This window comes from Narcine bancroftii, chromosome 12, assembly GCF_036971445.1.
Source record: "Narcine bancroftii isolate sNarBan1 chromosome 12, sNarBan1.hap1, whole genome shotgun sequence".
Classification (NCBI taxonomy): Eukaryota; Metazoa; Chordata; class Chondrichthyes; order Torpediniformes; family Narcinidae; genus Narcine; species Narcine bancroftii.
The window spans coordinates 28174520-28202478 of NC_091480.1; the positions used below are offsets into that span (position 1 = coordinate 28174520).

Here is a 27959-nt window from a genome sequence, read left to right on the forward strand (position 1 = left end):
GCATCTCATACTCCATCTTGGAACCCTCCAACCAGTTGGCATTACATCGACTTCATTAGCCCTCTCCCCGCCCCACTCAGTTTCTATCTTTTGTTTCCCTTCCTCCAGCTCCTCACCCCTTCTCTCTCTCTTTCTCTCTCTCTCTCTCTCTCTCTCTCTCTATATATATCTCTTTGTCCCCTTTCCTCCTGCTCTGCATCCACAGGGCTATTCCTGATCAATTCCCCCCTATCCAATTCCATCTATGACCTCTTGGCTGTTAGCCTGTGCTCCTCCACCTGCCGTTTTTTTCCCTCCTCTCCTCACCTTTTTATTTAGATGCCTGCCAGTGTCTTGCTCCTACCTTGACGAAGGACTCAGGCCCAAAATGCTGGTTATATATCTTTGCCTCTTACCGAAGCTGTGGGACCTGCTGAGCTCTTCCAGCACTTTTGTGTATTAATATCAATCACAGTGTTAGGGTTGCTTCTTTTTACATTGTACGCTAATGCTTTGGATTGTGGAATAAATGGCTTTGTGGCTCAATGTGCAGATGATACAAAGATAGGTGGAGGGGAAGGTAGTGATGAAGCTGCAGAGAGACTTAGATTAGAAGAATGGACAAAGAAGTGGCAAATTAAATACAATGTTGGGAAGTGTGCGGTCATGCACTTGGGTAGAAGGAATCAAAGGGTGGACTATTATATGGATGGGGAGAAAGTTTCAAATTCAGGGGGTGCAAAGGGACTTGAAAGTCCTTGTGCAGGATACCCTAATGGTTAAGTCAGTGGTGGAGAAGGTGAATGCAATGTTGCATCTATATCTAGAGGAATAAGCTACAAGAGCAGGCATGTGATGTTGAAGCTTTGTAAGACAATGGTGAGGACTCGCATGGAATATAGGTTACATTTTTGGCCTCCTTATTTAAGAAAAGATGTGCTGGCATTGGACTGGGTTCAGAGAACATTCACAAGAATGATCCCTGGAATGAAGGAGTTAGCATATGAGGAACATTTGACGGCTCTTGGAATTCACTCCTTTAAGTTCAGAAGAATGAGGAGGGATCTCATAGAGGCATTTCAAATGGTGAAAGGCCTGGATAGAGTAGACGTGGCAAAGTTGTTTCCCATGGTAAGGGAGTCTAGGACGAGAGGGCACAACTTCAGGATTGAAGAGCGCCCATTGAAAAAAAACAGATGCAGTAGGGTGGCATAGTTATTGTATGGGTTAGCGCAACGGTGTTTCAGTGCCAGCACCTGGGGTTCAAATCCAGCACTGTCTGTTGGTACATTCTCCCCATGCCTGTAGTCTGCATGGGTTTCCTCCAGGCCAGGCTCTCTGGTTTCCTCCCATCATTCCAAAACATTCCAGGATTGTAGGTTAATTTGGTGTAATTGGCAGCACGGGCTCATGGGCAGAGAGGACCTTTTGCTGCGCTGTATGTCTAAATTTAAATATATTTTCAACAAGTTGTTCAAGTGAACTGGTGCAGACTCGAAGGGCTGACATGGCCTGTTTCTGCGCTGTAAACAGTTATTTGGTTATATATGGTTAACAAGGTTGGATTGATTTTTTTTCCAGAGTAGAGGAATTAATGGATATGAGGAAAAGGCAGGGAGATGGAGATGAGCCTATCATCAGATCAGCCATGATTTTATTGAATGGTGGAGTAGGCTTGACAGACTGGATGGCCGACCCATGCTTCTTTTTCTTATGTTTTTTAGTTAGAGAGTGGTGAACCTCTGGAATTTGCTACTATGAGTGGGGGTTGTGGGGGGGGGGGGGGTGCTGTCGAAGCCAATTCATTAGGTGTATTTAAGGCAGAGATGAACATGTATCTGAATAGTCAGGGTATCAAAGGTTATGGGAGAAGTCAGGGGAGTGGGGCAGAGTGGGAGAATGGATCAGTTCATGATGGAATTGTGGACTCAATGGGCCAAATGGTCTAAATCTACTCCTCTATCTTATGGTGTTGCCAACTTTATCCTGTATACTCTGTGATAAGAATGAGATTTGTGCTTAATGCATTTCACAGAACAGAAGCAGCTCTTTTGACAATCATATCCATGCCACTTCTTTGTCAGAATTAGCCAACTTCGCCTTTCTCCTTGGAGTCCATGGAATCCCCTTTTTATGTATTTGTTCAACTCTATTTTGACAATTGTTAAATCTGTTTTGGCCAGTCCTGCAGCTCGTAATAGCTCAATGAAAAAAAGAAAATACCTGGAAATTATGCATGATTAGTATCAGCACCAGTTGAACCAGCAAAAATTTAACGGTGGCCTTCCTGGAGCTGCCTTTGAGTGATGGAAGGATTTTCACATCTGACGTGGGATTTCACTCATGGTATTCCAGAAGAACATAGCTGACACGATCCTGGAATTGTCTCCATATTTTAATTGCACAATACTGGCTTGGAACACACTAAGGGGTTGCCCATTACAGTACGTTTTCCCCGTATCCGAAGATCTGAGTACTGAAAAGATTCAAAAACTGAACTTTTTTACGGCAATGACATGACGTCACCTGTTGAAAAATAATTATCACCTGACTTGTCCACGTGGGGTTCTAACAAGGGAGTCCTCATGAACTGTACAAAGGTGTAATTGCAAATGGCAAAAAGGTCTGCAGCTAGCACTGTGGATGTCAAAAAGAAAAAGATGAAAGCATTTGTTTGTCTATAGAACAGAAAGTCAAGCTGTTGGCAAAACTGGACAGCGGTATAAGTGTGAAACATCATACAAAAGAGAATGATGTTGGAACGACCACAATCTATGACCTGAAGAAACTGAAGGATAAACTTTTAAAGTTGTATTCAGAAAGTGATGAACAGAAGTTAATGAAAGATAGAAAAACAGGGCATAAAGGTAAAAGTGAAGATCTTGATCGTGTATTGATGAAGTGGATAACGCTCATGTCATGTACCTTCCCCAAGTATGGTTTCTTTAATTCAGCCATGTGACCAAGATATCCTTAGATCACTGAAGAGTGAATGTAAAACACTTCCTTGAACAACATGCTGTCAGCAGTGGGTGTGACAGGTTTCCAAAAGGAGTTTACCATAAAGGATGCCATTTACGCTGCTGCCAATGCTTGGAGCAAAGTGCCTGGTGTAACCGGTTTGCATAGGGCATAGAAGAAGAGGTGACTCATGGAATTGTTTTCTAGCTTTTATTCACTCCCTTTAGAAGACAAAATAATGCAACCATCATTGTCTTCTGGGGTTTCTTCCTTTTTTTTTTAGCCCCTTTGCAAAGTAACAGCAGTGTCAGAGACAGGAAGGGAGGGGCTTAGTTGGTGCACAAGAGATGTGCACCACCGAAATCATTCCCACCAGAAACATTATTAAAATGACAGTAAATACAAGTAACTCATTGAGATAAAATTCACAAATATAGAAATGATTAAAACTCATTTTTACCTCTGTTACACTGGCAAATTCTCTGGCCTGCAACAATGTTCCTTGACGATGATGAACAAGATGGTGATTTTGAAGGATTCTGTATGTCAGGTGAGAAAAAAAGTCATGTGACCTCTTCATATATGCAAAAGATATACGTTCAGAGTCCATCAGTAAGCTGGAAGAAGTAGGTATTGAAGAAGTTTTTAACATTGAGGCGCCAGCTGTTCGTGGTGAAATTAGCTGAAATTATGAGTGCAATGATGACTTAGTTAATGCTATAGAAAAGATGACATGGTGAACATGTGAAGGACTAGAGCAGCAGGCATTCATAACAGAACAAGAAATCCTGTCAGCTTATAAAAATCAGAAAGAGACTTCTCAGACAAAAAACCATTGTAAATGAGGCAACATTTCAAAATGCCATCAAGGAGAATTCCCAGTGTTTGGTGCTGCATTTACCTTATTTTGTAAGCAGAGATCAAGCTGTTTCTTGGTACTTATTAAATGTTATTTCATGCTCGAAAGGTTTGCCATTGTTTTTTTGTTGTTGTTTAACCGATGATACAAATATTCTGCTTAAAGCTACTGTTTTGATAACCAAAAAAAACCCAATAACCGAAAAACATCCAGTCCCAAGCATTTCGGATACAGAGAAACGTGCTGTACTCATTGATCCGAGGGGCCTTCCTCCTTCATGGGGCAGATTGACCCTGCCTCTAATCCACCATTCTCCTTCCTGATTGCCTCTGCCCATGCATTCTGATTGCCGATGGCCTGAATCCATTGTCCCAACCTCTCTGACTTTCCTCTTCCCCATTCACCATCACTCTGGTTCTTGTCTGCCCATCTCTCCATACCTAGCCTTTTGAGAATCTTGCTATCTAAATGTGTCCCTTCCCCAAAACATATCTAATTTGTGTGTTACATATTAGATATGAAGTGTGAAGTGATAAAATCCTAAAGAGATAGAAAGTCTGTGTCTTCCATTACCCTCATCCCATATTTTGGAACTGACCCGGGGACTTGGTTAGCATCCCTAAATTACAATGGGGATCTAACAAATTGAAACAGATTTTCCATGGCTCCACAGATGGAAAATGGGCAATTCTGCTTCCATTTGTGTGGTCCTGGAGGCAGTCTTCCACCAGGAGAGGACAGGGAATTGTGCAAATTTCCTACCTCTCAACAGCAGTGTAAAATTCATAATAGATTCAAGATCAGCAGAAATTGCCAGCTTCCCTTACATGCAGAGAAAGAGGAGAGGAAGAAAATCTCTTCAGAGACATTAAGTATCTTTGGATTCACCCTCAGCGCTCCCAAAGCATCACAGCCACGAAGACTTCAGTCCAAATCATTGCTTGCTTCCCGGTTCTGATACTCAGTACCCCTTCAGACAGTCTTGAGCCACTCACGAGAAGTCCACAGCCTGGCGTGAGTTCTTTGACTAAAGTCACCAGCAGCCCACAGCCTGTGTCTTCTTCAGCCGTAGAGTTCCTTACTGGTCTGTGGCCACCATAAAGTCACCTCCTCTGCTTCTCCTTCTCAAACAGGGAGTGTTCTCACCGTTTTCTGGGTCCCTGTGCCATTCCTCAGCTTCCCCCAAGTCTGCAACCCTTGCGGCTGCTGCCAGCACTCACCACCGACACAGGATTTTAAAATAAAATACCATCAGGTCCTTTAACAGGCCATTTATAGTCTGTTTGAAGGTGTTAGTAGCAGTACTGGGAGGTCGAACCCTGTGGTGGAGCACTGTGTCTTTGCTCCCGGCTCTCACCAGCGGCAATGCCACCATTTTTCATCTTTCAGGTGGAGATGTAAATTGAGGTCCTATCATCTCAGACAGTCCCATGTCCAATTAGAATATGGAAAAATCATTTTTAAGGTCAAATTAGTACCATCCCCTTAATTGCTCTATTTGGTTTTTCTCAAGAAGAGGAAATACCAATGATAGCTAGATGGGCAATTTTGATGAAATGGAAAGACAGTACCTGACCTACTCATGTTCAATGGTTACAGGACATCATGGCTTTCCTAAGTTCAGAAAAACCAGATATAATGTTAAAGATGTAAGAGTGAATGTTTACAGGACGTGGGGCCCATTCATGGAGTCTTACCATAATTAAAAGATTTAGGGTGTTTGGCTGCCCCTGAGCAGCATTGTCTGGTTTCCAAATGTCAACTTTCATTTCCTATGTGATACACTATCAATTACACCAAAAGGGCTGGTGTTTATTACCATAAAACTAGACACATGCTCCTGTTCTGGCCTCTCTACTGAGGGAGGGGCTCAGGCACAATCACCTTTATAGAGGATTCCAGGGGGAGGAGTTACTGAGAAAAGGTGGACCAGCCATACAGAGGGATGCAGAGCCAATGACATGGTAACAGGATACAGTGGTATATCACCACACTATGTATATTAGATATGTAATTTAACCTTGTTTAGAGGGAGGGGTTTGATTAATAGGGGATCTTTTTTACTTCTTTGTTTATGTTTTCTTTTGATATATTTTGATAAAATGGGTTTGATTGAGAAGGGTACACCCAATTTATACTATGTATGTTTAAGGTATTAAGAAGTACAAATTATCTGTCTTTTCTTATTTTTCCCTCTATGTTATTGGATTAACATGGTTGAATGTTTTTCATTATTAAACTCAGTAAAGATATTTTAAAAAGAAAGCATTTGGCAAAGGAGAAATTCCTATTTAACCTCAATACTATCTCTCAATAAACGGCACTAAAAACAGTCCTTGTCATGTGGCTGACTGTGTGAGTTTGGTATATGAAAATTAGCTGTCTCGTAGCCTGTGTTAACTTCATGGCTACATATCAAAGAAACTTCAAAGAACTTGGCGACACTCTGGGTTGTGAAATGCAACCTATAAATAATTTTAACCAAAACTTTTAAACAATTGTTCCACAGCAAATCTCATTCATACTAATGATCCCTTATGAATCATTTTAGAGGATTAGACTATGTTAGACTACGTCAGAGATATTTTGCACATATGATTGAGCTATAAAATAATCAAGATGTTTGAGTGATGTGATAAATAAAGAAAGTGATTCTTGACAGATTAATGAGCACCACCTGGCCACAATTTGTTAGAGAATTTTCATTGCTTGCAGGTATAAACTATTTTATATATCATATTTTGAGGGAACGTAGGAGGCTACTGCAATAAAGTGGTGACTGCCTTTCCCAGGAGCTCATTTGGACAATGTCATAGGGAATGCAGGTATGAGGGGTTTGTTTTTTTTGGGAAGGGAGAATGGCAGTAGCAGAGCTGAGGGAAAGCCCAGAATTTCCAGCTTTTGGCGGCTAAACAGAGTTTAAAGAAAAAACAGGATCTACCATAATGTCTTTCTGTTTCCTGAATTAGATAAACAGATCGACAGTGGGGCAGAGGGAGGGATTGGGTCACTTTGTCATGCGGAGTGGGGAGATTTAGGGCTGGCAATGATGAGGGGAGCATGGGAATCACAGGGGGAAAGGTGTCAACAGATCAAAAGGCGGGCAGAGATCAGTGTCTGGAAAATCGCTGCCAATCACTTTTAACGAGGGGAGGCCACAACCAGCAAGAGGGTGTTAAATGTATTCTCTGGGTGTTGTGGATCCTTCTTGCCCTTCCAGGCCACCAGAGAGCTCCTAACTGCACCAATCTGCCAGTGCACCTGCTTCTGCCCCCAGTTTGCCGTTCAATTAACAACATAGTTGGACCTTGATTTCAATATGCTAATTAACTCATAGTCATCGATTCATACAGCATGAAATAGGCCCTTCAGCCCCACTTGCTCATGCTGACCAAAATGCCTTACCCACATTATGGCCACAGTAGGGCACATGGACCCAGGGCTCATACAGAAGTAATGGACTTGAACACAGTGGACTGAACATTTTGGATTCTTAACCCATCCTTCCACCCTCCGGCTCCCATGATGATGGTGATGTTTGTACTTTAATTGACTCCAAATAAGCCAATCCAGCAAAGCATTCCCAATCCCAATTGAAAGCGGAATAATAGTTTGCCGCATAGTAAATGGGCTGAAGGGCCTCTTTCTGTGCTGCAGTGTTCTATGGTTCTGCAGGGTCCTTGGAGAAAGTTTGTAATTAGCATTTTCGATCAACCCTTGTTGGAATAACTCGGGCATTGAACTGGTGAAGACACAATGAACGGAAACCAAATTAACCTTTGACTTCAGTTCTAACCCTATTCCTCGCCATCAAACACCCCACCTCCCCAAGCCTTCCAGCCAGAAATGGTCAGAGAGAGCCATTTATAATAGGATTGAGACATAAACTTGGACTGACCGTCAAACTGCTTCCCTGGTGGGGTTGAGCAGATTCAAAGCTCTGGACTTGAGGACAAACTTGCTTATCTTGATAAATGTGGAGTAATTTCACTTGAATTGTTCCTTTGGCAGGCACCAGTCCTGAAATGGTGGTGGAAATGGAGGTAGCCAATTTCCCATTCTTTAATGTCATTATTAATCCATCTGAGTATTTACAATATAGTGGTTTAATTGTCACAATTACAAGTTGCTTCTCAGCCCCAGATGAATATAATTCACCAATGTACAGTTCCTGGCTGCTGTGGTGGGATTTAAACTTTTGTCTCCAGCTCATTAATGCAGCTGCCCGAGTAACTGCTCCAGTAACACCGTCTCTTCATAATCCTACCCTAACGCCAGGAACGTAGAATCAGACAGAGATCTGCGCAGAAACTTGTGAACCAAGTATTACTGGACTGAGTCAGTGCACAACTGTTGCAGACAGAATCATAGTCAAGGAATAGTTCACATGAGGATGGCCTTCACAGTGGGTTCAATCGCAGAGCAGACTGAGACCAGGTTCCGAATGCTGCAGTACCAAGTCTCATCATTTCACGTGCCTGTAACCTGGATGAGTTGGGACCTTCCACGATGGACAGACGATAGTTGTCTCACCCTCAATCTTCAATCAGTGTAGGGTGTAGACAATAAAGCAGCAGTGAGAGCTAGCAGGGAGAACTTGAGCCTCTCTATAGCAGCAGGATGGGTCTAGCTGGACACAAAGCAGGCTAGTAACTCTTCCCGGGATTAGACCTGCTGTGAGCGAAGCAAAGGAATAATTGCTAAACTATTAGTAAGTCTATGTATTCAATCACTTTCTAAGATTTGGACGTTGCTGACAAGGTCAGCATTTATTGTTGTGCTTTAATCTTCCTTGAGAAGTTGGTAGTGAACCATTAGGTTGGGTGAAAAGTTCAAGGATTTCACACCACAGTGACATCAAAAGACTGGCAAAATATTTTTCAAACATGGCGGTGCAGGACTGAAATTAAATTTAGACATATAGCACGATAACAAGCCCTTCTGGTCACAAGCCCATGCCACCCAAATACACCAATTGACCTACAAACCCTGTAAATATTTTCGAGGGTAGGAGGAAACTGGAGCACCCAAAGGAAACCCATGCAAATAAAAGGAGAATATACAAACTCCTTACAGACAGTGCCGGATTCAAACCCTGGTCGCTAGCGGCTGTAATGGCGACGTGCTAATCGCTACACTAACCATGATCCTCCTCTGATTGATGGTGCTCCCATTTGCCTGTTGCCCTTGTCCTTTTCATTAGTAGATGGTACACGTTTGGGAAGCGCTGTTGGAGTGGTCTGGGTGAGTAATTGCAATGCATTTTGCAGCTGGTACACACTGCAGCCACTTGCACCAGAGGTGAAGGCAACGATGTTGATAGCTTCCAGTTGTGGTGCATTGGTAAAGATACCAGCATAATATTCCAGCATCTTGGACTAACAATTCTGAGCTTGGATTCTGAGTTGTCGGGGTGGAAACTTGCACGAACTCAAAGTGAAGAGGGGTTGCTTTCTGATAACTAGATTCCAGCTACACAAGAGGTTCCAGTACCTTAAAAATATATCACAACCCACATGTAAGTTAGTGAACCAGTAAAAGCTTTAGTGTGCTTAATGTTACTTAAAAATAATGCAATCTTGATGTTTCAATTTTCTTCTGGTTAGAAATTATTCCAAACACATCGACAGCGTTGAGATTCATTTTCATTCAAGGCAAATAACATACTTCAATCTGCCAAGATAAGTGACATTAGTGTGACAGCCTCTGGCCTTGCTGTAGCCCCTACCGTTTCTCATTTGGAAAGGTTGCAAATTAACACTCACAGCTCTGTCGCCACGATTCACCTGTTGAATAAATGTATCATCAGCTAAATGTTGAAAATAAACACTTACCATTGGTTTAACTACTCTGTGAACTTCAGTGATCAAGTCTGCAGCGAGTTCAGATGCCGTTTGGCTAAATCTCCCAGTCAGTAGTTTCACCTTATATGGACGTAAATACAGCAAATCAATGAAATGTGCTCTACTCTTACTGTTCAAAGGCCATGGGTCCATCCAAAAGCACTAATTTATCTTGGAAATGTGACATCACCAGATGTGCGACAGGCACCCGACTAGCAGGATCCAACATTGGTGAAATGTGATATGCAGAAAGACATTGACTGCAACAATCCAATTCCTTGACAAGTTGGTTTTTGAAATTCTGGGTCTTGCGTCCACCTGAAATTCTCCAGGAGGTAACAAATTCAGAGGCTTTAAAAGTCTATGCTTTGCTCTTCAATTGATGACAAGAAGAATCTGCATCATAACAGAGGATGACCAATAATAGGAATGTGGGAAGTACATCAGTATTCTGGATCAGATGGAGGTCATGTGATGTTTCTCCACATTAACATCAGAATTGACAAACCTGCATTAGGGACCTGGGAAAACACAATAAATCAGACTTACAGGTGGATCTTCAAAGCTTAGATTCGTGCTTAGCCCACTGCTCTTCTCGTTATGCACCCATGATTATGTGGCTAGACATAATTCCAATGCCATCTACAAGAAGCCACCACGGTTGTCAGCAGATTCACAAATGGCAATGAGGAAGCAAACAGGAGGGAAGCTCGTTGAATGGAGTAGCGACAAAAACCTTGTGCTCAATGTCAACAAAACCAAGGAGATGATTATGGATTTCAGGAGGAAGTCAGGGGAACACAACCCAGTCTTCATCAAGGGCTCAGTAGTGGAGAGGGTCAAGAACTTCAAAATCCTGGGTGTTAACATCTCCGAGGATCTGTCCTGGAGCCTCCACCTTGATGCAATCACAAAGAAGGCTCGCCCGCTGCTATACTTTTTGAGGAGATTGAGTATGTCTCCAAAGACTCTCGTAAACTTCTACAGGTGTTCCAAGAAGAGCATTCTGGCTGGCTGCATCACTTCCTGGTATGGAGGTGTCAACTCTCAGGACAAGAATAAACTCCAGTGGGTTGTTAACTTGGCCTGCGACATCACAGGCACCAGACTTCATTCCATCAAGGATCTCTACATGAGGCGGTGTCTTAAAAAAGCAGCCTCCATCCTCAAAAGACCCCCATCATCCACACCATGCCCTTTTCACTCTGCTACCATCAGGAAAAAGGTGCAGGAGCCTAAAGACGAACACTCAAGGACAGCTTCTGCCCCATTGCCATCAGATTCCTGAAGAAGCAATGAAGCAAAGACACGGCCTTACTTTTCATGCATTATTATTTTTACTTTTTAAAAAAAATAGTAATCTTGTAAGAAGGTTATAATATGAACGTTTGCACTCTGATTCTGAATCAAAACTGAATTTCAAAATAATAAATTCTGATTCTGAAAAGGCTGTAGAATTTAAGGACAGCATACTGGTAAGTTTTTCACGTAGTTTTCAGGAAAATGAAGCCAGGAAGATAAAGCAATAAAGCATAGTTCAGCCATGCTGATCTTGAAATTCTCAAGACCTCCTCCGGTCCCTGTTGATTTTAACTTGTTTACTGCCCGACCTCCAAAGAACAGTAAGCCTGCTTACCGTGGGATTCAAAGGCCATTGCCTGATAACATCCCATATGAATGTACGTGGACCAATGCATCCAAAGTCGAGCAAGTTATAAAGTCCTTTAGTCAGAGCATTCACCTGAAATTCTCTAGGCTCCATTTTCAAGTGAACGCCAACCCATCTTAAACTAAATGGAGTCAAAGATTGCTTGAAAACAAAATGCCACCTCGAGCCCTATTCAAGGCAATGCAGTGGAAATAAATCACTCAAGACACGTGGGCCGATCTCCTTTCAAGACTTGCGTCACAAATATAGCATTTCAAAAACTAATGTGCGCACAGAGGCATGCACATGAACATAGGCACGAAACGGGGTTATTTTTAATATTGTTTATTGATGAATAAAGTATAAAAATCTGAGTTACTAAAATGCTTCAAAAGGAACACTTTGTAAAACTCTGACGTTTCAATAAAAAGTTCCACATGAGTTTTATACACTCTCAGTGTTTCCCCCTTTCACACGCAAGATTAAATGTTTGTACAAACAGAATCAAAACATGATGCGGCCACCACTGTCCCCACCCCCATAGCTCATTTACAAAATGGTTTGATGCTTTTTTTTAAATTTCCAAAATAATTTTTTTTAAAACCCCTTTAACTGTTTTTAAACTGTTTTACATATAACAGGAACACACTGACTGTTGAAGGAAATTCATAAAGCAAGGACTCAGGGTGGACCAGCCCCCTGCCTGCTCTTGTCTGTCTATTTTCAAGGAAATCAAAATTACAAAAAATCCACTAGCAGCTACTTTAGAGAATCCAGTCAGTCAACAGTATTGCACGTTTAGAATTGAGGAGCTTGTTTTCTTTAATAAAGGGGTGTGTAGAAGAGGATAAGTAGAATTAGGGAGCAGGTAGTGATCTTATTGTTACAATCCTCTTTTTCAAAAAAAAATAGTGGCTCTTTACAAACATTAATACAATCCTCCATTTTATAGCAGGAGCTGCTTACAGGAGGGATTTAAAGTGTCATCATTTAAAAATATTTTCTTGAAGTGTACACCCCCATACAAAGCCAGAAATTTGTGTGGAAAATGAAAGTGAAGTTGAATTGGAATAACTCATTCATTGCCAAAATGTGTGCAAGCAATTTGAATTCAGCTGAAGGCAGTTTGACCTCCAACACCGACCAGGGACTTCTCCTGTTGTATGTGGCCTTGGCAGATCCAGCGGGAAGTCCCCACTCTCTTGAATACTTTGCAACCACATCAGTGGTTTTTGACGCACCTTAGGTCGACCAATTTATACTCATTCATCTCAGGGAATCTGCCCAGTTATGAACTCTGCAGTGATTTAAAGTTTAAGAAAAACCAGAAGAAATTTAAAAGTGGACATTCATTACTTGCTGCAAGACAATGGCAAAATAGTGTGAAATCACAATGCCATTGTCTGAATAATCACGGCACTGAAACATTGAATGTATTGTTTTCCCTTAGTATTTCTAATTATTTTTAAGTGATGATACTGAAATCTAAAATGAATATTCACTTACTCATGAAGCAGCTACCAGCATGTGTTATGCAGCTTTGAAACAATCCTCATGGGCACTTCCAGTGACCAGCAAAGTCTTCAATTAAATACTGGGCCAAGAATTCAACATGCTGGAGGTGAATTCTATCTGCGGTCTGTAATACGCCTGGCTCCACAGTCAGTACTTTTGACTTTATGGTGCCGTCCAAGTCAAATTTCTTTTCTTTTGTTTCTTTGCTACTGTCTAAGCAATATCTTTCCCTATTTCCCCAATTTAAAAATAAATTTTCTCGTCGACTTTGTTTGCTTTTCTATTTTCTGTGTGCATTTCATTTATACAATCTTACTTGAGATGCAAAACATTGACAAACTTGAAGAAAAAGGGGGATATGCCACAAAGGAGCTGCAGTGAAATACCAACTCAAGTGTTAATTAAAATTGCAATTGCAGCTTCTGGGGAATCGAGAGGTTAATTAAAATGCAGTTAAGCAGGATGACAATCACGCTACACAAACCGGTCGCCATAGCGACAAGTGCACACTACATTCTGTAAAAGCTGTCTGCCTTAAACATTGTGATTAAAAACTCTTCATGCTCCAGGACCTCTGCCACAGTGTGATTTTGTTTAACAGGTGGGAAGTGTGGAGGCCCAAGTAAACTTTACCTGTCTGCTGTCTCTTGCCATTGTAATTTTGAACATTTTTGTCCTTTAAAAGACACGAAATATTTGCTTCAATAAAATGTTCAGTTCGTGAAGCAAAGCATTTTGGAAGGACTTCGTTGGAAATATGCTCCAAATAGAGAAATAATTTGATTTGTTTTAAACAAAGACTAAAATGGCTCCTTCAAATATTTTACTTGTTAAAACGATTTTAGCTGTGAATTCCACGAAAAACATTTTTTAATGACCTTTGGAGCCAGAGAAATAAATGCAATAATTTTAAAGTCAAACTTGAATGACTTTCAAAATTTAACTTCTCAAATGGAATAAGTTGTTTTAATGGGAATACTTTTGGTGCATTTGATATTTGCTGATGTTATTTGAAACAAGCTCCCACAATATTTAATTTCAGATATACTTATTTAAAAAAATAATTAGCTATGAGCCAAAGATAAATTTCCATGTGAAGGATTTGATAAGCTTTGAATGATGCTGAGCTTTATTTGTCAGCTGCGTCTCCTAATCATTTTCAGTGGCATAGTGCAATGTGGGAAACACATTCCCAACATGCATTGCGCTCCAATACAATAAAAACTGTATACTGTCGTTCCACTGACGTGGATTCAAGTGCAAGTGGTTCGCAATTTCTCTGCGTAAGAGGCCTTACTTGAATCTCTGCAGTTGATACCAATATGGAGTGAACTGCAAGTGGCATTCAAAGGTTAGTTGTAATTGACTGTACAACACATATAAGTATCTATGTACACAAAAAAAAAACACAATGTGAATATCTCCCTCCTCGCTCTCGATTGTCAGCAAGCAGCTCTCCACAGAAGGCATTCGGCAGTGAATAAGTGCTCTCCATCAACACTAGTTTCCTTATTTAGTAGCCATCCAGGCTCAAGTTCACTGTAAATTTTCATTTGTCCATCTCGAAGAGTCCATTGATCTCGCAAGCTATAAATAGAGCTCAACCCCTCCCCCCCCATCCCTCCTATAGGATCTATTTCACAGTCATTACAAAAGACTTCAATTGAGTATTTGATACATGACATTAGTAGACCATTTTGAAACTGTACATAAAAGTTCTTCCCTTGTCCCGAATGAATAAAGTTAGGTTTCAGGAGAAATCTGTGCTGTAGAAAAATATGCTAATATAGTATCTCTCTTAAAACTTCTGTTTCTCTTATATCGACATGCTTGACGCTGGATGATCCATCTCCACCTGAATTGAAATTGGAGTTCATTGGCCTTTTTTAATGAAGCAAGATGTCAATCAATGCACAGAGGCTATCCAATGTCACACTGGCCAAAGCTGTCCCAGGCCACATGGCGTAATACTGTCATCCTGCTCATTCATATTAAGTGCATAAAACATGCTTTGTCCATGCCTGTGGGGAGTCTTGCTTGGTGGTAATCACAGGTCAGCTAACTTCCTCTGAACTGGTAGGCACTGCTGAAGGCCTGCTCAGGAGGAAAAAAAGCCAAGGACCAAATAATAGGAAGGCCATTTTAGTCATGATTTTCTTGGCCTCGTTCAATGCTTTGTTTTCTGTATATATAGCATGTTGTCTTTGAAAGGCCTTGGATCCTGGTTGGCATTTCACCCTAGTTTACAGTCTAGCAAATGATAGGTACACCATCCGTGTTGAAGATCATGCCTGTCGTTGGCTCATAGGTTCCTGCCAAGTGGTACAAGTCCTCACTGTCTTGGTATTTCTTGGTCTTGACCATTTGCTCGTACTGGTCAAGGTTGACCACCTGGCACTTGTGGGAGATTGTCTGAACGTCATTTTCATCAATGTGCGAAGACTGGTACAAGGCGCGCTGAGGAGGGATAAAAGAAGAACAAGATCATAACATCTTAAAGCAGTGAAGAAGGCCAGTTAACCCACCAAAATATGACCATTTTAAATGCACTAATGTTGAAGGGACCTTTACCCTTTCTCCAATCCAATTAGAATTTCTTATTAGACCCAAAACACGAGCTCAGGCATATCCTCAGGCTTAAGGCTATGAATTAAGGTTCTTGTCTTTCACATTACAATGAATAACTACTGTGCTTTTACAGAAACACACAATGACTATCAACATTCTGATATATGTATCAAACACAGTGAAAACATCTGAAATCCTGTCCTGGTTATGAATTTGTATAAACCTGCCAAGAACTTATAAAACCTGATCTACTTGAAAGAAGGTAGCAGGAATGAAGACAAAGCAGAAACAACATGGTGCAGGAGGGAGGGCTTTAGATTAATAGATAATTGGGGCACATTCCAGTGAAGGTGGGAACTGTTCCAGCAGGATGGTTTACATCTTAACTGGAAAGGGACAAATATTCTCTGGTGTGTTTAAACTAGATGTGAAAAGGGAGGGGAACTAGAGTGAAAGGGGAAAGGATGAAATTGAAGACAGAAAAGTTGTATGCACTGGAGAGCAAGAGAAGAACATTTTCTTCAATGTATTTATTTCAATTCTAGGAGCATTATTGTGATGGTAGATGAGCTTAGAGAATGGATAGATATGGAATTATGATGTGGTAGCCATTAATGAAACATGGCTGGAGGAAGGGTGCGATTGGCAACTAAACATAACAGGATTTTGTTGATTCAGGTGTGATAGTATAGGGGGAATAAGAGTGGGAGGTGTTAGAAAGTATTACAGTGGTGCTTTGGAAGATAGATTAGAGGGCTTGTCGAGAGAAGCACAATAGGTGGAATTGAGGAGGGCGAAAGAAATGGTAACACTTATGGGGGTGTATTATAGACCACCTAATGTGGAGAGGGAACTGGAGGAACAAATTTCTTGGGAAATAGCAGATATTTGAAGTAAGAACTGGGTTGTGATTGTGGGAGATTTTAACTTTCCACACATTGACTGGGATGCCCGTACTGTAAATGTGCTGGATGGTTTAGAGTTTGTTAAATGTGTGGAGGATAGTTTTCTAAATCAATATATAGAGGTACCAACTAGAGAAGGGGCAGTGTTGGAGCTGCTGTTTGGAAATGAGATGGGTCAGGTGGCGGAGGTGTGTGTTGGGGAGCACTTTGGGTCCAGTGATCACAATACTATTGGCTTCAAAATAATTAAGGAGAAAGATAGGTCTGGACTCAGGGTTGAGATTTTTGATTGGAGAAAGGCAAATTTTGAGGAGATGAGAATGGATTTGGAACATGTGAACTGGGATAAATTGTTTTATGGGAAGGATGTAGAAGGAAAATGGAGGGCATTCAAAGGTGAAATTTTATGGGTACAGGGATGGTATGTTCCTGTTAGGATGAAAGGAAAGGTTAAAAGTTTTCAAGGGTTATTGGAAATATGGCTTGGAAAAAGAGAGAGATGTACAAAAAGTCTAGACAGCATGAAGTAAATGAGGTGTTAGAGGAATTTAATGAACATAAAAAGAATATTAAGAGGGAAATTAGAAAGGCTAAGAGGAGATATGAGGTTGCTTTGTCAAGTAAAGTGAAAATAAATCCAAAAGGTTTCTACAGGTATATTAGGAACAAAAGGGTAGTGAGGGATAAAATTGGTCTCCCAGCGGATGAGAGTGGACGGCTATGCGTGGAACCAAAAGAGATGGAGGAAGTTTTGAACAGATTTTTCTTCAGTATTTGCTAAGGAGAAGGATATTGAGAAATACTAAGGGCTTTGACAGAGATATTTAAAATGTCATTAGTAACCGGAATGGTGCCAGAGGTACCTCATGTAGTTCCATGGTTTTAAAAAAGGTGCTAGGAGTAAATCTAGTAATTATAAGCCTGTAAGTTTGATGTCAGTGGTGGGTAAGTTAATGGAAAGTATTCTTCGAGATGGTATGTATAAATATCTGGTTGGGCAGGGTTTAATTAGGAACAGTCAACATGGATTTGTGAGGGGAAGGTCATGTTTGACAAACATTGAATTTTTTGAGGAAGTTACTAGGAAAGTTGATGGGGGTAAGAAAGTGGATGTTGTCTATATGGAATTTAGTAAGGACTTTGATAATGTTCCTCAGGGAAGGTTAATTAGGAAGGTTCAATCATTAAAAAATCAACATTGAAGTAGTAAAATGGATTCAACAATGGTTGAATGGGAGATGCCAGAGAGTAGTGGTGGATAACTGTCAGATTGGAAGCCGATGACTAGTGGTGTGCCTCAGGATTCAGTATTGTCATATTTATTAATGATCTGGATGATGGTGTGGTAAATTGGATCAGTAAGTATGCGGATGACACTAAGATAAGCAGAGTTGTGGACAGTGAAGAAGGGTTTCCAAGCTATCAGAGGGATTTAAGCCAGTTAGAAGAGTGGCTGAAAGATGGCCGATAGAGTTTAATGCAGATAAATGTAATGTGTTACATTTTGGTAGGGCTAATTAAAGTAGGACATACATGGTGAACGGTAGGGCATTGAAGAGTACAGTAGAACAGAGGGATCTTGGAATAAATGATACATAGTTCCCTGAAGATGAAGTCGCACGTGGATAGGGTGGGGAAGAAAGCTTATGGTATGTTGGCCTTTATAAATCAGACCATTGAGTACAGGAGCTGGGATGATAAGTTAAAATTGTACAAGATATTGGTGAGGCCAAATTTAGAGAATTGTGTACAGTTTGGATCACTTGAATAGGAAAGATATCAACAAATTGGAGAGAGAGCAGAGGAGATTTACTAGAATGTTGCCAAGGTTACAAGGTCTAAATTATAGGGAAAGGTTAAAGAAGTTAGGTCTTTATTCTTTTGAGCGTAGAAGGTTGAGAGGGGATTTGATTGACGTATCTAAAATTATTTGGGGTACAGACAGAGTTGATGTGGAGAGGCTTTTTCCTTTAAGAAAGGAGGAGATACAACTGAGAGGACCTGAGATGAGTTAGGGAGCAAAAGTTTAGAGGAAACATGAGGAGGGGTGGGGGGGAACTTCTTTACTCAGTGAGTGGTGGGTGAGTCGAACAAGCTTCCAGACAAAGTGTTGGAGGCAGGCTCAATATCAGCATTTAAGGAGAAGTTGGATATGGAGGGTTATGGGTTGAGTGTAGGTCAGTGGGGTTAGGTGGGAGTAAGTGTTGGGCATGGACTAGAAGGGCCAAGTCGGCCTGTTTCTATGCTGGAATTGTTATATGATTATTCCACACCAGCTCCCCATTCGTTCATACTTTCCTCCACTTAGCTCTGAACATGATTGAATCAACTTTCATGACCTTTCCTGGCAATATAAAACTTTTATTTGTGTTTCTATGCCAATAACTCTTAATCTGTGGTTCTTGACCTTTCTGCGAAGGCTTTCTTAGAGTGTGTTGCCCAGAACTGGACAGATGTTGCTCTGTCTGAACCATGACCAGGTTTCTCATTGGTTCCTTGTTCTTTTTCTTTTGTACATCAAGCTGAGATCCTGCTTGTGATTTTAACCACATCCTTTTCAAAGCTTCTTTGCTCCTTTTAATGATTTACCCTCACATCACTATGTGTCTGCAGTCCTTATGGAACTGTGTCCACAGTTTATATTGAATTTCCCCACTCTTCATATAGGGATGGAGCAATTTCCAATTTTGTGTGTTAAATTTCATTTCACAAGATACAAGAGCAGAAATAGGCCCATTGAGTCTGCTCTGACCTATTTCACATATATGTGCCTAATTTACTAGCTTGTCTTTTACCCCCTTGAACTGCAACTTTAGTTATTCTGTTAAAACAGAATCTATTCACTTTTCTCATTGAGGATCAGAACTCGGTGATGACATTAGTTCAAAACTTTAGCAAAAGATCATTATCAGGTGAGGCCCATGTCTCCTGAGATATTGGAAGTTGAAGCTCACAGTCACAGGAGCAGGTACAAAGACAATCAGTCGGGCAGGATAACAACTGCTAGAAAATGCTACTGCCTTCACAACTCCAGAGACCTAGGTTTAATCCTGACCTCTGATGCTGTGGGAAGTTTGTACATTCTCCTTGTGACCTCGCGTTTCCTCCAAATACCCCAATTTCCTCCATAATCTCAAAGAATGTGTATTGGTAGGTTATTCAGCCTATAAATGATCTCTGTGAGTGGAGAATTTGAGGAAGCGGACGGGAGTCTGGAAAGAATTAAATGGAATTAGCGTAGGATCTAAATGAGCCCAGCTTTTTGCTTATCCGTCCTATTTGCACTGATATTCTTGGGTTGAAGAGCAGAAATAAGCCAGGGATTCCTGGCATTCTGTGATCTGCAGTAGAGGTGTGTGGATTTGATGGGATAGGGAAGTTCCACACTCAGTGTCAAAGCTCTTCGATGATGAATAGTTGGTAACTAATTACATATGGTGCTGCTGGGAATTTCAGGCTTTCAGGAGGGTAGGAAGAGAAGAGAGAGTGGAAAGGAGGAGGAGAAGAAAGGTTCATAGATCCATAGAGTCATAAACTTATGACATGGTTGTTCAGCAGTTACAATGAGGAACGAGACAACTGATGACACAGGCAAGAATCTACACACCCTTATTCATAACTTGGGAATCATTATACCAGAACAGATCCTTGTAAATTACTACACCTGTTCAAACTCTAGAGTCAATGAGTCAGCCAGGAAACTGCATAAACAGGAAATACCTTGGTCTGAGTAGGTGAAGCCCCAGCTCTTAGACAAGCCAAGGATTGTTTTCCAAGCTCACCTTCCCATCGTTGAGTTTTTTGCCCAGGTTGGTCTCTTCTGGGTGGTAGAACCATTTCACTCGCACCACCATGTTGTTGCCCCAGGACTCCCACATGCTTTGAATCCGACCAATATACGGCAAGTTGGGGCGCCCAGCAGAGAGAAATACAGCACAGTCTCCAAGACGAATTATTTCCTTGCCCCTGACAATAGCCTTGTAGAAGAGCTTCTTGGCTTTTCCTTTCATTCCTCTCCTCTGCATAAAGATGAGATATGTTAGTCATTCCTTGAAGGTGACTTGCAGTGTAACATTAAGTATCACAATGTGATTCAATCGCAGGCTGATGATGCATTAATGTAAAATTTAAGTAATTAAGTACAATGCCTTTTCCACATTGTGATTGTATCTGCAACATCTGGAAAGGGTCAGACAGCATGGAAAATACAGTAGCCGCCACTCAATGTTTTTGCTTGCCCTCAATATTCTGGGGGTGGGGGTTGCGACATTCAACTGGGAAGGCTCCAAGAGCATGTCAGAGCCCGATTATCCTAACATTAGTGACTCACTTCTAACATCCCAAGGACTTTTCCCTGCCTGCAAGGCATAAGTCAGGATTGCGATGAAATGCTCTCCCCTTGACTGACTGAGCGTCACTACAGCAAGGATCACTAAGCTCAGCATTACTGAAGACAAATCAGCTCGTTTGTTCAGCCACCAGCACAGAGCACCTGCAGTAACTGGAACATTTGCTGCTGTCAACCATGCTGTTCTGATAGCCATCTCCCAAACCTACAACTTCATCACCAAGCAGCACAAAGTCAGAAGATATATTGCCAACACCAGCATCTGCAGTTCTCCCCCAAATCTTCCACCACCCTGGGCTGGAAATCCATAATCCATCCATCATTGTCACAGGGATTACACCCCAGAACCTTGATCTCCAGTACCCTCACTAGATGGTGGTTCAAATACACCACCATCTTCGTCAAGGACAGTCAAGTCTGGCCTTGGTGATGAAAGTATAAAGAAAACATAAATATTAAGGTTGGTTACAGAATTAGTATTTTTAAAATATTCAATATACTCAGTAAAATATTTTTGTTAAGATTTTTCCTCCTGTAAGTTTGCATTAGCTTCCCTAGAAAACTCCTGTCAATTGGTAAGTAGCCATTATTAAGATGGACGCTGCAATTTGGTAAGAAGATGGGGTTACTCTGGATCAGTGATCTGTATTACCTGTGATGGGATGAGGCTGGTTTCAAGGCAAACCATGGTTTTTAATGTCTTATTTCCAAGTTTGGAATACTTGTCTCATTTTACTGAGTCTTGAGTGTTTAGGGGATTTTAAAAAAAATCCTACAACTATTTTACATGGTTTGCCATTGTGGTCCAAAGTCGGAGCATTACGACCTGAAAGTGGGCACAGTGGGGATGATAGATAAAGTAAACTTCTGCTCTATGATCCATTCTAGAGTCATGGGCCAAAGGTGCAGAAACAAGAGTTCAAAGCCCACCACAGTAGTTGGAGAATCCAAATTAGTTCACATAGTTTGGGATTAAAGAGTACAAAATGGCACCCTCTCTTGGTGTGCAAAATAGTCACTGAAAATGGAGCTGCTGCCCCATTAGACCCTCATTATGTCCTGAGATTGGCCAAAGAAATGAAAGAAAGCATTAGGTAGGTTCACACCAAAAAATGTGCACTAAAACAAGATTCCTGACCAGATTCTAGCGTCCGATAATTCTGTGTACAGCATTCAAAGGATGTCAGTCCTTAAAGGCATCCTCCACAGCACGGTTAGTGAAACAGTGCAATGCTGTTGCAGTGCCAGCGACCAGGGTTCAAATCCGGCGCTGTCTATAAGGAGTTTGCATGTTCTCCCTGTGTCTGCATAGGTGCTCCAGTTTCCTTGCACCATTCAAAATGTACGGGGGGGGGGGGGGTAGGGTGTAGATCAATTGAGTGTAGTTGGGCAGCATGGGCTTTTGGACCTGCTACTGAACTGTATGTCTAAAAAGAAAAATTACAGTCACACATATTAAAACCACCATGGAGGAGAGGGTGAGATCCACTAGGTTCACTCCAAGGGACATAGCAGGAGGGAAGTCCTGTGCAGCAATGGGTTGCGAGACCAGTCAAGGCCACTGTAGGAGCAACCTGGTGGAAAGTTGCGCCAGCTGTTTCCTCCAGATGTGAGAGCCTCCTCCCATAGAAATAAATTGAAGCTGCCAGCTACTGAAAGCAGTTGTAGTGAGGCATTTGATGAATTGGATCAGGGATTCATTCAGCGATACAATGATCAGGGCAGAGATGCTGCAAAGGAGAATATGAGAGATCACTGCATGTCACATGGACCTTTAGTGAATTTTATTGATATTAAGAATTGAAGTGTGGAGCAGGTCACTTTGCCTGAATTTAAGATTTTGCTTTATGAGAAGTGTCTTTTCTGGAAATCCCTTATTAACTCAAAGCTCTGCTGAGAGATAAGGCATCATATGGGACATCTTTATTCTCCCACTTCTTGTGCTCTGTAACCAATGCCTTGTGTGCCTCACTCTCTGGGCCTGCACACAGCTCTCCCTCTAGTACAAGCTGATGTCCCTGATGGTCTCTGCAATGCATGCAGAACATAATGTGTCCTGTGCAACCCCAGATGGATGCAGGCACTGAAATCACATGATTAGAAGACGATTTCTTGTGTGGACCTGACTGTAGTGCAGCTCAGCTGTTGCGGTAGGACTACAAATTATGATGGTGAAGGTGTATACTCTAGATTGAATTGATTTAAAAGCAATTTGCTCATGAAAATGGCCAATGAACTCTGTGCTTTCTGCTCTAGGATCAATAATGGTGGCCATATCAATACTGGATTATCATAAAAAACCCACCTAATAAAACAGTCTGGTTCACTTAACAGGTCTCCATAGCAACATGGCCAACTCCTCACTGCCCTCTAAGTGCTCCATGTGCAACTAACTCTTCCTCCAGCTGACAGTATGAAATCACTGACAATAAGATGGCTTACCTTTAAAAGGCAATCAGGGAAATGCCGACTCAGCTGGTGTGGTCCACATCCCATGATAGAGCAAAAAGAAAATAGTCCAATCTGTCTCTGTATCCGTAGATACAGTTAGATTTAATGGATCAATAATGTTAAAGTATCTTTATGGGGTTTGCAGGGTTCACACAATGTACTGAAGAGGGAATCTGAGATGGGGTGCACAGAGCAACCTTTGTCAGTACTGCTTTGGAGAGTCCCTGCATGTGCTCAATTTCCTAAACCTTCAACTCAGGTAATTATGAAGCATGTTTTAACACAATGACAGACAGGATTGTTAGGAATAGGAAGAGAAATTAATGTTTCAAAATTGTGATCACAAAGTATTTTTGCTTGAAGGGACTTGATTCAATTTTAACACAGGTTTGGATCTCCATAGTTCAGACTCAAGTGGGGTCACCGATCTGTCCAGAGTAGGAGCCTTAGTGGTCATTTGTGTCAAGTAGCCTTAAAAGGGCTGGTATTGATAGCCAATTCATCCCAGACTAAACAACAGAACAGGCGGAAGTTTGCTCCAGTGTGTGTATAAATTCCACATGCTGTTCTCCATATATATTCATAATTAACTAATTAAAATGAATCCATCAATCTTGGTTAACAATTTGCCACGCTGTGTGTTGAAGAGCTCCAGTTCTACCACCCTCACATGTAGAAGTTTCCTACCTTCACTCAGCAAGGTTCTAATTTTTAGTTGTTCCCTAGATCTGGATGATTGAACCAATAGCTACAATTCCCTTTCTGTTCACTCTATCAGCTTCCCAGGGTTAATATTTTGTACATTTCAGTAACACCACTCTTTAACTTTCCAAATTCTAAAGAAAATTAACATTGAATTCTTCATCTTAACTCATAAGAGACCAAGCAATGTTCTAGTTATTGAAGAATAAGAGGTTCATTTACTCTTGGCAAGGATATGTTTCAAAAGGAACAGTGTCTAGAGCTGCTCTCAATAATCCATTTGCTGCGTAGATAATAATGGCAAGCGCCCCATTAGCCATTGTGACTTTGTTCCTATTCATGACATATTCAGAAGGTATATATACCTCCACTTTTTTTTACATTTGGACAATATGTCTCCACTTTTTTTTTTACATTTGGACAATCTTGTCTGCAGACCCAGAGAGTGAGGCATTGGTTACAGAGCAGCAAGAAGCGGGAGAATAAAGAGGTCCCAATATGATGCCTTATCTCTCAGCAGAGCTTTGAGTTAATAAGGGATTTCCAGAAAAGACACTTCTCATAAAGCAAAATCTTAAATTCAGGCAAAGTGACCTGCTCCACACTTCAATTCTTAATATCAATAAAATTCACCAATAAATAACTAAAGGTCTCTGTGACATGCAGTGATCTCTCATATTCTCCTTTGCAGCATCTCTGCCCTGATCATTGTATCACTGAATGAATCCCTGATTTCTACATTTGGACAGCCTTTAAGTCCAAAAATCAATGCTCTTCTATTAGACATCAATCTGCCATTGCTTTGTCTATTAACTTAATATATGTGTAAGGTATTTTAATACTTCTGTCTGCACGGTTTACAATAGCATCCACATTTGTGTTATTGTGGAACAAAGATTTGTGACTTTCCATCTAAATATCTGATTGGATAGCCGAATGGCTTCATATTCAACATAGATTCTGATGGGATCTCACTCCTGACATTTTGCCAACTTGAGCACTTGGCCATTTTCCATCCCTCCTGTCCTTTATCATTCACCCAGCTTCCAATTAGGCTTCAGTTACATCAATGTGAACATTAGCCCAATAATGGGCCTTAGTGCTCATCATTCTAAACGATCTATCTAAATTTGGTATGAGGGGCTTTTACAATGGAAGTTCATAGAAGAAATGTCCATGAAACATTGTCTTGTCCACTGCTGTAATCACCTCTTCAGAAACTTTAATTGGGCATTTCAAACAAGATCAGTAACTCTTGGCAAAAGACTCTGGTCATTTATAGAAAGTCAATCAATTGATACAATTTATAACTGTCCAAGGATTGAACCCAAGAGTTTCACAGTTTGTTTGGAATTTGGTTCAGAATCAGCTCTGCCAATGTGGCAACTTTTCGAACAGTTGTACAATAGGTTCTGCAATGGTTAGCTAAATCCAAGGGTGCTTGAAGAAGGGAGGTGAAGAACAGCAGGGACCATCTATATGTCCGCTAAGGCCACGTGCATTTCCACATACATTTATGTTTATTGTGTCCTCCAAAAATGGTTCATTTGAATTCCTGAGGGTGTAACCAGAGAGATTAAATTGAAACTGGCATCTATTTGGAACGAATAAACCAGTTACACATTGGGCCATAGCGCTCATCATTCTAAACGATCAATCCAAATTAGTCCCATTGCTTTGTCCTTTTCATTCAACCCTATTTAATTATTCAATTTCATTTTGAATGTGCTCATGTCCAGCAGATCTCAACAATCACTGAGCAAGGGAAAAAATGCATCTTCATCTGCCCTCAAGTCTTTGGTCTTGCTTCTGATGAGACTTAAATTGCATCTTGATCAATTATGTCTTCTGTGACAAATTGTTTGAAGGCGTAGTTACAGTATAATTGGAGACAGCGCATCCCAGATGCGTTTTATTTTGTGCATTGTACTCCCATAGGCATCAGTCCGCTCTGGACCTCTTCTTTTATGTTCAGCACACCAGCTTGATTTTTTCGGTAGTTCCTGCTTCTGGTGCACTGACCAGACACACATTTGGGAACATGGTCTTACAACTCCTGTGTGCTAATGTCGTGCAGGTAACTGGAGAAAAAAGTTCTGACATACAAGGATGGAATGCCACAATCACTTAGGAAGAGCTCGAGAACAAAACTCTACCTGGAGGAAGACTGAGCTCTACAGCAGCAGACTGTGTAACATAAAAACCCTAAAATTACACTCAATCTGCAGGAGGAACTCAGTGAGTTGAGCAGGATCAGTGGGAGAAAATGGTTTCGTCGCCAGCTGGTCTGCATCAGGACAGGTTTCCAGTCCGCAATATTAACTGTCTTTCTCTCCCACAGAGGCTGCTTGACCCATTGAGTTCCTGTAGCACAATGATTTCCAAACCTTTTCTTTCCACTCATATACCACCATAAGCGCTTTGTGATTAGTAAGGTGGAAACCACTGTTTTAATCGCACCTAATTGACTCGTTATGTGCACGGTTTCATAACTCCAAAGGGTTTTCTCAAGCAAAAATTTCAGTAACCATTGCATCTAGAGCAGTGATTCTCAACCCTTTCCCCCCAACCCCCTCACATACCAGCTTAAGTCATCCCTCACTAATCACGGAGCACCTATGGTATAGGGATGTCTTAAGGTGTATGTGAGTGGAAAGAAAAAGTTTGAAAACCACTGCTCTAGCAGAATGTATTTAGTTTAAGATTCCAGTCGCTGCAGTCTCATGTGTGCTTCCAAGTGCAGGGAACAAGAAACAGAGCTAGAGTTTCTGATTAGATGCTCATCATCAGAGCTGGGGAAAAGTAAAATAAAGCATTTTAAGTTGCAGAGAAATTGATGGTTTTAATTTGCAACTTGTAATCATTTTTACTTTCTCTACCTGATCCGCTGGGGGTCTCTTACCTGAAATGATAACTCTGCTTCCCTTTCCAGATACTTTCTGATTTGCTGAGTGTTTCCAGCATTTTCTGTTTTTTTTTCAGCCTTAAAGGATTTTCAGTTTATTTGATTTTCACCGACTCCGTAAAGTTTGGTCTGGCTTAACTAAAGCATGGGCAAACCTCAATCCTCGAATTATGGTTTCTTGTTGCAACAGGGTGCAAAGAGAATGCTGTTCATGACCCTTATATACAGTGTTTTATTTTGCATACATGATATCAAAACAAGCCGTGCATGTCATTTATGTCTCTGTGTATTCGTAGCAGCTTCCACGTGTTAATGCTTTCATTGAACACATGATAATCTGGAGTAAGAGTGTGAAAGCACATTTCCGATACATTAAATACACAACAGTGTTTAGTGATTTGGCTTCACAAAACAGTTCATAGCCCGAAGTCCTTGGGATGAAAGGACATTGCACTTCTACGTTCAAAACCCATCTAATCCTTGATTTAAATCTTCCTCAAATCAGCAATGTCCAGCACAGCTCTGCATGCATTCCATTTTCGTATCTTTCTAAACCCCTACATCCACTGCTCTGCTCAGTCCTTCACACCCACCTGTCCAACTTGTGAACACTCCTACACCCCACTCCTCATCCCTTCTCACCCACCTGTCCTACCTGTGCATACCCCTACACCCCACTGCTCAGCCCTTCACACCCACCTGACCAACCAGTGTACACCCCTATATCCACTGCTCAGTCTTTCACACCCACCTGTCCAACTTGTGTACACTCCTACACCCCACTCCTCATCCCTTCTCACCCACCTGTCTTACCTGTGTACACCCCTACACCCCACTGCTCAGCTCTTCTCACCCACCTGACCTACCTGTGTATATCCCTACATCCCACTGCTCAGTCTTTCACACCCACCTGTCCAACTTGTGAACACTCCTACACCCCACTCCTCATCCCTTCTCACCCACCTGTACTACCTGTGTACACCCCTACACCCCTGTTCAGCTCTTCTCACCCACCTGACCTATCTGTGTATATCCCTACAACCCACTGCTCAGTCTTTCACACCCACCTGTCCAACTTGTGAACACTCCTACACCCCACTCCTCATCCTTTCTCACCCACCTGTACTACCTACATCCCACTGCTCAAAAATTTTCATCACCATCCCGATGAAAACTCCAAATTTCCAAACATGTAAACTAAATATAAACAATTAGACTCTAAAGATTTTGATAACTTTCTAGTTTTATAAACGGTCCCATGTTTAAAGCTGTCAA

The 27959-nt window shown here is 41.3% G+C and overlaps 1 protein-coding gene across 13 annotated transcripts in view; it reads right to left on the reverse strand.

Moving 5' to 3' along the window:
* Positions 1-11619: 11619 nt before the first annotated feature.
* tnrc18 (trinucleotide repeat containing 18) overlaps positions 11620-27959 on the reverse strand; it is a 174086-nt gene continuing 157746 nt past the window's right edge. For all 13 annotated transcript variants that reach the window (XM_069905046.1, XM_069905054.1, XM_069905056.1 and 10 more), the window contains 2 exons: positions 20061-20297; positions 11620-15262 (listed from right to left, as the gene is read on the reverse strand). In XM_069905046.1, the coding sequence (XP_069761147.1) occupies positions 15056-15262; positions 20061-20297 (444 nt within the window). In that variant the 3' untranslated portion in view covers positions 11620-15055. The remainder of the gene's footprint in view (positions 15263-20060; positions 20298-27959) is intronic.